The 12338-nt window shown below is 46.1% G+C and overlaps 1 protein-coding gene across 1 annotated transcript in view; it reads left to right on the forward strand.

Moving 5' to 3' along the window:
* Positions 1 to 12338, forward strand: part of SETD2 (SET domain containing 2, histone lysine methyltransferase) — a 76568-nt gene that overhangs the window by 57477 nt on the left and 6753 nt on the right. The window contains exons 13-17 of the mRNA XM_080676494.1: positions 528 to 576; positions 2055 to 2238; positions 3714 to 4383; positions 8335 to 8463; positions 9408 to 9547. Coding sequence (XP_080532620.1) covers positions 528 to 576; positions 2055 to 2238; positions 3714 to 4383; positions 8335 to 8463; positions 9408 to 9547 — 1172 coding nt within the window. The remainder of the gene's footprint in view (positions 1 to 527; positions 577 to 2054; positions 2239 to 3713; positions 4384 to 8334; positions 8464 to 9407; positions 9548 to 12338) is intronic.

Raw genomic sequence — 12338 nt, forward strand, 5'->3', positions numbered from 1 at the left:
ACCGCATTCGGCCACTAGCCGAGCTGCTTTTGCATTTGTAGGAAAAGAGGCTCGACAGCAGGAATTACCTGCACACGGTCATGTGTCTGAAGTGTTTTTCATACGGTTACTGCTAACCTTCTTCTTTAAGCAGGGGCGGTGGTGCGACGGCAGGGTTGTTCTTAGGAATCATCTCAGCAGAGGAACTCGAGGCGACTAAACTTTATCTGTAGACAGCATACAGAAATTATCAGGAAGTGTGTTTATATCAGAAGGAAAATGCCTTGTTACTCTGTGTTACTTGACTAATGAGGTCATACAGGCCTCGTAGATGTCAAATGTTTTTACTTGTGCTGTGTCTTTTCACTTGCTCTTGAGGGACTGGGATATATTCTTATGTGAAGCCAGAGTAAGTCAGATTTGGGGAGAAATGGAACCCCAGCCTGTTTCTTCCCCCTTCTTTGTTGCCATGTAAAATCACTGCGCTTCCGAGCAGTCGCCGTCCCAGCCCACGCTGACAACCCTCCTTCCGGTGTGTTTTCTTGCAGGAGGTCTATCGAATCCCAAAGAAAAGCCAGACGGAAAAGGAGAGCGCAGGTAAGTCCTCGGGGACCCTCGCTAGCTTTCCAGACCTTCTCTGGAGTGTGCAGAGGTCACTGGTAAGAACTTGAGTAGTTCTGTTTTTGAAACCAGACAGTATGTAGGTAAGTGGAGTATTTGGTGTAAAGTTTTGTGAACTTGTAATTTTATGCTTTCTTCTTTTATTTTTTTTTTAGTCTTGTTTGTTTTGCTTTGGTTTTTTTAAAAAACATATTTTATTGATTTTTTACAGAGAGGAAGGGAGAGGGATAGAGAGTTAGAAACATCGATCAGCTGCCTCCTGCACACCCCCTACTGGGGATGTGCCCACAATCAAGGTACGTGCCCTTGACCGGAATCAAACCTGGGACCCTTCAGTCCGCAGGCCGACGCTCTATCCACTGAGCCAAACCGGTTAGGGCTAATTTTATGCTTTCTTAGTAAATTTTTGCCGAAGGAGATGTCTCTTTGTATTATCTTTGTTGTTGGCTTCCTTGAAGTCCTGGCCTTTAGTAGTCTTTCTTCCATGCATTTGTTCCTTTAGATCAGACATTCTTTATATATATATATATATATATATATATATATATATATATATATATATGTATGTATATGTATATATATATATATATATATATATATATATTATTGATTTCAGAAAGGAAGGGAGAGGGAGACAGAGATAGAAACATCAATGATGAGAGAGAATTATTGATCAGCTGCCTCCTGCCCCCCCAATGGGGATCGAGCCCGAAAACCAGGCATGTGCCCTTGACCAGAATCGAACCTGGGACCTTTCAGTCTGCGGGCGATGCTCTATCCACTGAGCAAAACAGGCTAGGGCTAAAGATTCTTGTATTGGTTTAATAAAAGTTGTCTAATCCTTTTTTTAATTAAAGAGACATTTCCTGCCCTGGCCGGTTTGGCTCAGTGGGTAGAGCATTGGCCTGTGAACTGAAAGGTCCCAGGTTCGATTCCGGTCAAGGGCACAGGCCCAGGTTGTGGGCTTGATCCCCAGTGGGGGACTTGCAGGAGGCAGCCGATCCACCATGATTCTCTCTCATCGTGGATGTTTCTATCTCTCTCTCCCTCTTCCTTCCTCTCTGAAATCAATAAAAGTAAATAAATAGATAGATAGATAGATAGACATTTCCTATTGAGGTTTTTATGCCAGGCTGCTCTTCTGCAAATTATAAATATGTGGAGTTACAGGGGCAGTGGATGGCGCTCAGATTTTGAACTGACAGGCAGACTGCCTTGCTAAAGGTCCTGGGAGCGTCCCGCGTGCTGTGTCCCACAGAACTTGCTAAAGCTGCTGAAGGCTCGGACGTCACTTTGGTGGGGAAAGTAGAAAAGGGCATTCTCCGAAGAGGCTTTCAGGAAGCAGAGGCGGGAGGAATCCGTGGATCCATTCGTTGGGTAGAAATTTATTACACGTTGGTGCATCACGATGGAGAAACGTCTACCAGTAAGTTTTTTAATCCTTTTTCCCTCAGTGACTGAGCGAGGAAGGGATGCTGCTGTCTTCAGAGATCAGACTGCTGCCCCAAAGACTCCTAACCGGTCAAGAGAGAGGGACACAGACAAGCAAACGCAAAATAAAGAGAAAAGGAAACGAAGGGGCTCCCTCTCCCCACCCTCCTCTGCCTACGAGCGAGGAACCAAAAGGCCAGATGACAGGTATGTGGCGGAAGGCGCTCAGGTCGCACCTGCCTTTGGACCCCAAGGGCTTTTGGAATAAGCACATCCTCTTGGCGAGTATAAACCTCAGGGAATACTGAGACAGTCTCTTGGTATTAGTATTAGCTGTGAAGACTAACAATAGATTTTGGTACTTGAGTGGTTTCCACTTGGTAACATTCAAATCCTATTTGAGGAGCCAAACACTTGTTCTCTGAGGGGCGGGGCGGGGGGAGGGGGGAGCGGTGGTTCTTCCCGCGTCAAAGTGCTGATTGATCCCCGTGTCCGAGGCTCGGTCATGTGTGTCCTGCTCGTAGGGAAAGGCCCTCCGATCACTACCAGGGACTCGAACACTTACCCCGGAGAAGTTCCTTATGAGGATTAAATTGCATTCACTCAGCGGTGTCAGGGTTTTAGTTTGGGCTGTCTGGGTATAGGACAGTAGCGCCTCATGACTTAGTTTACATTCCCCTGACTGCTAAAGGGATGGAACATCGTGTATATTTATTGGCCATTCTGTTTCCTCTTCTGTGAAGCATCTTTGTTTGTTTGGTTCATTTATTATTTGTCTTTTGAGTACTGGGAGGTTTTTTGTTTGTTTGTTTTTAATATGTTTTTATTGATTTCAGAGAGAGGAAAGGAGAGGGTAGGAAAATGGAAACATCAGTGAGAAAGAAACAATGATTGGCTGCCTCCTCCTGGCAGCCCCGGGCACGTGCCTGTCCAGGAATCGAACCAGTGACCTCTTGGTTCAGGGGTCAGCGCTCAGCCACGGAGTGACACTGGCCGGGCTGTCGGGAGTTTTTATGTACTTCATTCCAAATACAGTTACGTTTCACGGGTCGTTTTTGCAAGTATTTTCCCCTAGTTTATGCCTCGTGTTGGCCTCACTTTGTACTTGTGACATACAGAATTGGTTCACTGGGGCCTGACTGAGTGTGTCCTGTCCTGTGTTCCTTTATGGCTGGTTAGTGCTTACCGTGTTTTAACAAGTTCCTTCTGGCTTAGCAGTAACGGGTCCGACTTGGTGCTGCACAGAGAAGAGAATATGAACATAACTGTTCTTTCACGTGTTCATGTTCATCCTTTGTTGGTATTTGTCATAAATGTGTGGCCAAACGTGTCATTCTTTATCTTTTATTAATGTATTTTGATTTCTGTTTTAATTTCAGAATGTGTGGTTATAGATCTGTCCCCAGCTATAAAGAAGAATCTATTTAGGATGCTCTATGTATCTTTAATTGAAAAGCTAGAAGCTCAGAATATGATAAACTTACCTTTTTCATCTATGTGTCTGTTTCCTTGGGCTTCTCTCTATTTGCAAGACTCCTTCAGTAATTCTGAGTGATTGTTAACCGTTGCCAAATTGGAGTTGGTGTAATGATTGAGTATTGAGCGACATAACACTTAGTGCTCTGATTGTGTCTATAATTTAGGAACAACACTGTGTGATGCTCTTACTGTTTTCTCTCTAGATACGATACACCGACTTCTAAAAAGAAAGTGCGAAAAGACCGCAACAAGCTTTCCACGGAGGAGCGTCGCAAGTTGTTTGAGCAAGAGGTGGCTCAGCGGGAGGCTCAGAAGCAACAGCAGCAGATGCAGAACCTGGGAATAGCGTCTCCACTGCCCTATGACTCTCTTGGCTACAGTGCCCCTCATCACCCCTTTGCCGGCTACCCGCCAGGGTACCCCATGCAGGCCTACGTGGACCCCAGCAACCCCAATGCTGGGAAGGTGCTCCTCCCCACGCCCAGCCTGGACCCGGTGTGCTCTCCTGCTCCTTACGATCACTCTCAGCCCTTGGTGGGGCACTCCACAGAGCCCCTGGCTGCCCCGCCGCCTGTGCCGGGGGCGCCACACGTGACGGCCCCTGTGGAAGTTTCCAGCTCACAGTATGTGGCCCCGAGTGAAGGGGTGGTACACCAGGACTCCAGCGTCACCGTCTTGCCAGTGCCGGCCGCAGGCCCAGTCCCGGGACAGAATTATGGCGTTTGGGATTCAAGCCAGCAGCCTGTCAGCGTGCAACAGCCCTACTCGACTCCCGCACAGCCGCAGCCGACCATCTATTACCAAGGACAGACCTGTCCGGCTGTCTATGGTGTGACACCACCCTACTCCCAGACAACGCCACCAGTGGTACAGGTGACTAACCTTGGAACCTCTCTTACCTTGCAGTTTGTTTATGGGATGTTAAACTATAGACGGGGAAGTCCTGACGTTGATCGCTTTTATATATTGACCAATACTAATTACATACTGCATAACAAATTACTCTTAAACTTAGCCGCCTCAGACAGCAAGTCATGTCTTAGTTTCTGTGGTCAGGGGTTCGGGAGCAGCTGGGCGGGGTGATTCTGGCTCTGAATCTTCCGTGAATTTACATTAACCAGGGCTGTCGTCATCGGAGGACTCGCTGGGGGTGCAAGAGTCACTTTGAAGCTCGCTCACCTCGTTGTTGACGGGCCTGGGTTCCTTACCACCACCTGGGCCTCTCCGTGGGGCTGCTTACAGCATGCCAGCTGGCCTCCCCCAGAGCACATGGGGGGCTTTTCTTAATCCTCACCAAGGACATTTTCCCCATCGCTTCCTTTTATTTTATTTTATTTTATTTTCAGAGAGGGATAGAAAAAATTAACGATGAGAGAGAATCATTGATCGGCTGCCTCCTGCACGCCCCACACTGGGGATCGAACCACGCCTTCCTGGTTCATAGGTCGACGCTCAGCCACTGAGCCGCTGGCTGGCTGTCTCTTGCACAAGCCCCACCGGGGGCCGGGATGGAACCTACCTCCAAGCCTTGACCGGGAGTCGACACCGCCACCCTTTGGTGCCTGGGCTGGCGCTCTAACCACTGAGCCCCTGGCCAGGGTGAGAATGACTTTGGATTTCTCCTCTCCTTTTGTGTATAGGCAGGGGCTTACATACAGCTTACTCCTCTGTACCCCTAGAAGGAGACCCTGTGTCTGATGATCGAATGAGGATATGGCTTGCCCTTTCTTCTAGACCCACCCTGTCCGTTACTTCCTGTAACCCTGCATGGGTGTCAGCGCGAAGGTGCCGGAGTGACTCATGCACTGAGCCTGAGGCTATCACTGTGGTGGGAAACAGTATTGCTAAGTTTAGAAACTGAGTGTGCTGACTTCATGTTTCAAAATGTATTGTTTTCAGTTTTTGTTTTTTTTTTGTTGTTTTTTAAATATATTTTATTGATATTTTACAGAGAGGAAGGGAGAGGGATAGAGAGCCAGAAACATCGATGAGAGAGAAACGTCAATCAGCTGCCTCCTGCACACCCCCTACTGGGTATGTGCCCACAACCAAGGTACATGCCCTTGACTGGAATCGAACCCAGGACCTCCCAGTCCGCAGGCCGACACTCTATCCACTGAGCCAAACCGGTTTTGGCTGTTTTTAGTTTTTAAATCATTTATTTTTCTTATAAAACAAAGCAATACATTTTAAGTAAAATTAAAAGGAGCATGTATAAAGCACCATTCTTACCACATTTCTATGTCTGTCTGTCTCCCCCATCACTCTTCATCGTCCCTAAAGGTGAAATGTGGATGGCAGATCCCCGAGGTTTCCTGCACAGGATTTCGTACTGACCAGTGATGTTTGCTTCTGCTAGTGTTACTGAGCTGAAGCTATATCAAAATTGTGTTGGAAAAGTCGTGACAAAAATGTCCTGCTTTAATTCCTGAAACCTTAACTGTATTAACTAGTTTCATTTTTAATGATCTCTTTGCTCACGATTATATATTTTTATATATTTGTAACTTTAAAGATCTAAAGTTTTTTTTACCCCATTTTTTCTACTTAACATGATTCTTAACCATTTTTCCAAATTTTGAATTTTTTGTATGTACATACATACATACACACATACGTATACACATACATTTTAATGGCTATATAATATCCCGTCTGCTTATAAGATCATTTTCCATCTATTTTTCTGGGGCAGTCATTTAAGTTGAAAGCTCTTTTTCATAATCCTATGTAATAAAGAGCTGATGTGCTAATTAGACCGAACAGCGCAACGACCATGCAGATGAAGCCGGGGCTGGGAGGGCTGAGCCCCTGGCACGAATTCCGTGCATCAGGCCTCTAGCTATAACTAACACTGCACTGAACATTCTTATACTTGGTTTCGTGTATTTTTTTCTTTCATGTTTGGCTTAACATGAGAGCTGAAGTGCGTAAATAAGGGTCGTAAGAAGATATTCAACATGGGTTATTAGGTGTTGATTTTCCCTAATGTTTAGGGACCTTAAACGAGTTTCTTAGATCCTAACTTCTGTCTTGCCCTGTTCTTTCTTGGACCAAGACATCATTTTGAGTTTTCCCTGAGAATACACATCACAGATCAAGGAGACGTCCGCGTCCGTCCCGTTCCTGTCTGAAGTGTGTCCTAACCTGGGTGCTGCGCCTCAGCACCCGCCATGAGTCCTTCAGCGACGCCTCCGCAGAATGCTCACTGGCCACTGGTGGTTCCTAAAGAACAGAACCTGGGTTTCCCACCCAGTGAGCAAAGGCTTCTCGGGGGGTTGGTCAGAAAGAGCCTGCGGCTCAGTATCGCCGTTGGACCAGTTTCCCGTCCCCAGCCTGTTCCTACCAAGCAGGGATGTGTGGGCCCCTACCCGCTCGGGGTGTGCCGAGGAGCAGGTGGACGGGCTCGGGTGATTGGACCGTCCTTCCCTTCCCTGAGATTCGCTGAGCAGCGATGATGTTGGGCTTTGGGGAATGAGGCGTAGAGCATGTGTGAGTGTGTGTTTTGAGTCTTAATCCATTATTTATTGTGTGTCCTTTAGACAGGCACTTGGATTCTCCAGTTTTAGTTTTCTTGCCTGTGACATGAGCAGAATGCCTCAGAGTGGTTGAGGTTTGCATGAGATGATGAGTTAAAAATGGTAGGTTTAAAGCACCATTTACCTTGAAGGTTAATTCTAGTTATTGCTCAGTGACCACAATAATACTGAGAGAATATGGACATGAGGGAGCTGCCGAGTGCATCTGGTCCAGGTCACTGACCTCTGTGTGGCCTAAAGATCGGGCCTCCAGGAGGAAGCCTTCGGTCGGTGTCATTCAAGCCTCGTGTCGGCCATGACAGGGTGGGTGCTGGTGCGTAGACGGATGACCTGACCGTGGAGGGTGTGTGACATGACATAACTGTGTGCGCATATGCAGTGTTTTTGTCACAGTTGCTTATTAGTCGTAAAAAGCTCAATTTTAACTGAGGCCACATGATTTAGAGTGGTTTTGTGACATCAGTGAGTGACCTTTCAAAGTTATGCTGAATCGCATCTTTAAAAAATGAGTGCTTAGACTATGGTTTTTTATATTATACAGTCAGGTGACTCAGATAGGAAGTAATAGTTATTTTTTCCCCTCTAGTAGTGGGGGCACAACAATTATGTTTTCGCCTCTATGACATATTGGACCTCGTTTCCTTTTGTAACTTCCATTGTAAATCACATTTGGAAGGTATTTTTTTCTTTTAATAATATATCTTTAATGATTTCAGAGAGGAAGCCGAGGGAGAAATAGGAACACCAATGGCGAGAGAGCTGCCTCCTGTACACCCCTCTTGGGGATCGAGCCTGTAACCTGGCATACGCCCTGCTCGGGAATCGAACCGTGACCTCCCAGTTCATAGGTCGACGCTCAACCGCTAAGCCACACCAACCGAGCTTGAAGAATTTCAGGACTGTGTTTATGTTTGCGAAGTTAGCTTTTGTGTGATTTCAAGTCGCCCGAAGGGGACGGTCATTTCCTGCAGCTTTCCCCGCAGCCCATGGAGAGATTTGACAGGCTCGTGCTATTTGAATAGACCTCATAAGTCCATCTTAGAGTTATTTCGGTGATATTATAAACCGGTTTTCCCCTTTTATTGCTGTTGGGTTTGGCTCTGGCTCTGGCATGCGATTGCCAGCTGGTTTGGGTGGATACGTAGAACCCGGGGAAGTGTTCGCTGTCCCTTTACTTGTTGACACTGGACCTCCAGGTGGAAGATGGTGCCAGCGTGGATGCTAATTGCCGCTTCATTGGAGTGAGAGAAGGGCACATCCTGAGTGTCTGCATTTCCTCTTCCAGAGCTATGCCCAGCCGAGTCTGCAGTACATCCAGGGGCAGCAGATCTTCTCCGCTCCAGGCGTGGTGGTCCAGCCAGCCGCAGCCGTGACAACCGTCGTGGCGCCAGGGCAGCCTCCGCCCTTGCAGCCGGTAAGGAATCTCCGCGGACAAAACGCCGTTGTTTGGTCTGGCTTTTATCTTCGTCTTTTAATTTGTGATTCAGACTGCCTGAGCCGTACTTTTACACTTCGCTCTGAATTTCCGAAGGGATACTGGTCAGGCCAGCTGTACTGGTGATGCTGTAGGGTACTACTCTAGACACCACGGACTAATTCATATGGTGTAGAACCGAATGCTGTTCTTCAGTACACATGCTGTGCCGTGTGTACTGAGGGAAGCTCTTGGTGTTCACCTGTGTAGAAAGATATGGTGAAACCTTGATGACTTGTTGTTTTGGGATGAAATGGGGAATAGGAAGCGGGTCTTGGAAGCAGTTGAGAAACTAACAGATTCACATGATCAGAACAGTGCTGGTGGCTGTAGACGGGGGCAGTGGCGAGGGGGACATCGGCTGCAGGAGAAGTCAGTGTGCACTCACAGCAGGAGTGTGAGGGCTGGTATGCATTGGGCCCTCCTTAGTATTTTTAATACAAATATAACATTGCATTCCTGTTATTAGAAGTTAACATTCTAAGAGTTGAGGATCATGATGAATGATACTTAATCAGTTTAATATCATGAAAGGTACAGATGAAGAGTTTGGGGGAAAGAAGCATTCCCAGGTGGGGGAAGGGCTAATAATGTATTAAATATGGAATGATGTGCAGTATTAAGTGACACCAGAGCTTGGGGGAAAGAGGCCAGATAAAGGACTGCAGGAATAGAAGAGGTGGAACTTACGCAACGCCAAAAAAAAATAAAATACAAAATACCAGCTACGTAAAGTAGAGGTGGGGGGTACGCACCAAGCAGCCGCCTCCCAGACCGTGTGCCTAAGAGAGGAAGTGTTTCCTCGGAGCGGGGTGCCAGGCTCCTCTAACTGCTCAGGCAGAGAAAGCTGGAAAGCTGTTCTTGTGTGCATGTGTCTCTTTTAGCCTGAAATGGTGGTGACAAATAACCTCCTGGATCTGCCACCTCCCTCTCCTCCAAAACCAAAAACCATCGTCTTACCTCCCAACTGGAAGACGGCCCGCGACCCTGAAGGGAAGATCTATTACTACCACGTCGTCACAAGGTGGGAGAGGCTGTGAGGTGTATGGCTTTCCTAGGCTTCCGTCCTTGTCAGGTGTGTTGGTGTACTTTCCATCTGCAGAACTCTTCTGGAGAAAGCAAAGGAGTTTAAAAACGGTAATGACTTCATCAGCGTAGATATCGGGTCATGGGCAGACGCCTTTTGTAAAAGACCAGCCCAGCCCTGGCCCGTTTGGCTGAGTGGTTAGATCGTCGGCCCTCAGAACGAAGGGTTGTGGGTTCAATTCCCGGCGTGTAGGATCCCTCTGTTGCAGGCAGGATCCTTGGCCCTGGTTGGGGCACGTGTGGTAGACAGCCAATCGATGTCTCTCTCACATCAATGTTCTTTCCTCTCTGTCTCTCCTCTCCCTCCTCCCTTCACTCCATTCTCTCAAAAAAAAAAAAAATCATAAAAAATATCCTCGCCCTAAACCAGTTTGGCTCAGTGGATAGAGCATCGGCCTGCGGACTCAAGGGTCTCAGGTTCAATTCCGGTCAAGGGCATGTACCTGGTTGCTGGCACATACCCAGGAGGGAGTGTGCAGGAGGCAGCTGATCGATGTTTCTAACTCTCTATCCCTCTCCGTTTCTGTCTGTTAAAAATCAATAAAAATAAAATATATATATATATATCCTCGATGAGGATTTAAAAAAAAACACAAAAAACCGGATGATAAATATTTTAGGCATTGCTGGCCCTCTGTCATGTCTACACAATTCTGCCGTTGTTGTGTAAGCAGCTATGACAAATCATAAATGAATGGGCATGTCTTTGTTCCAATAAAGCTTTATTTACAAAAATAAGCGGTGGACCAGATTTGGTCTCTGAGCCATAGTTTGATGATGCCTGCTATATAAAAAGACCAATTTATCTTTTTCTTAGAAATTAAAAAATATATATTTTAGACAAGACAGCTGTGAATTTGTGTTTTCTCTGAGTGTGTGTGTGTGTAGTGTGTGTGTGGTTGCACTCATCAGTATATAATCTATATGAATTGTAGAACATATCCCATTGGGTGTATGTTTTATAATTTGCAACAACATTATTTTTAATGCTGGCTTATATTCTGTTGCAGGGTTAGCAAACCATGCATCTGTGGACCACTTACTTTGGCAGATAAAGTTTTTTGGATCACAGCCACACCCACTCACTCAGGAATTGTCTGTGCTTGTTTTTCTACTACAACTAGGAGCCCAGGGCGTGATTCAGAATCGCACGGCGCCGCCCACCCTCGAGTCACCGGTCCGGCCCTGCCTCCCTTCCCGGCCCTTGAAGCAGCCACGGCTGCTGCTGATCAGGCCCTCCCCCAGCGCAGGCACGCTGAGGCCCCTGCCACCCCACCCTGACTCTGCACGCGCAGCCTCCTCCTGTACGGCCGACCCATTACGGCGTCCCGGTTAATTAGCATATTTCTCTATTTTATATAGAGAGGTGGCAGAGTAGAATAGTGATTACAGAGACCACAAGGCCAAAGATATTTACTCTCTGATTCCTTATAGAACAAAGCTTGCCAACCCCTGCTCTCTTGTATGGCCTCACCAAATTTTATTTAAACCCACCCTGATGGATGGATTTTCACTATTTTATATGTAACTCTAACCCTGGACATCCTTCAACACTACGTACCTTCTTCAGTTAGATTCTTAGACGTGGAATTGTTGGTGAAAAGAAATAGACATTTTAGTTCCTTTTTTTCTTTTTTTTTAGTTATACATTTTAAATTGATAAATTAATGACCATTAAAATTTATTTGTACCAACTTAGACTCCCAGAAAAGTGAAGAGGTGCCTTTTCCCTCCCGTGGGCTCTTTGAATCTTGTATGTTCATTGCGGGGAGATCTTACTTTCACTTACAGTTTTCACGGAGACGGAGCGTCTTGTCTGCGTTAGATTATTTGCAGTTTGTGTCATTTGTGAATTGTTTGTTTTGGTCTTCTGTCCGTTTTGTCTTTTTACCAAAGGTGTTGCAAGTATATTTTTGTTTGTAGTATCTTGTGACTTAAGGAAGTTTAAAATTTTCATACAAATATTTTCCCTCTGTTTTCTCCTCAGAAAGGCCTTTTTTTTCCTATAAAATATCTCTATGAGAGAAGCCCTCATATTATTAACTGAAAACATAGTGATTTAAAAAACCATTGTTTGCAAATTTTATCAGAACTTTGTTTTTCAATATCAAAGCAAACTTTTTTAATGAACTATCGCTTTTCAAAAAAAAAAAAAAAGCTTGTATTTCTTATTTGCGTGGTACTTTTCCCAAGTTTTTCCTGTTTTCCTTAGCTAGCATCTGAGCCTCATACTTCTCTCTGTTCACGTTCCATAGTAAAGCCACAGCTGCTGGTGGTTCTGAGGTCACAGTAGAAACCTTGAGCCCATTTTTATTTTTATTATTTATTTCTAAAATATATTTCTATTGATTTCAGAGAGGAAGCGGCGGGGTGGGGAGAGAAACATCAATGATGAAAGAGAACCATTGGTCAGCTGCCTCCTGCACGCTCCACACCAGGGATGGAGCCTGCAACCTGGGCGTGTGCCCTTTCTGGGAATTGAACCGTGACCTCCTGGTTCATAGGTTGATGCTCAGCCACTGAGTCACACCCGCTGGCCTTGAGCCCATTTTTTTATTTTTGGTTAATTCTCACCTGAGGATATTTTTCCATTGATTTTTAGGGAGAGTGGAAAAAGAGGGAAAGACAGAGACATCAGTGTGAGAGAAACACATCGATTGGTTGCCTCCTGCATGAGCCCCCATCCGGGGCCAGGCTGGGGAGGGCCCTGCAGCCAAGGTACGTGCCCT

This window comes from Plecotus auritus, assembly GCF_963455305.1.
Source record: "Plecotus auritus genome assembly, chromosome: 6".
Classification (NCBI taxonomy): domain Eukaryota; kingdom Metazoa; phylum Chordata; class Mammalia; order Chiroptera; family Vespertilionidae; genus Plecotus; species Plecotus auritus.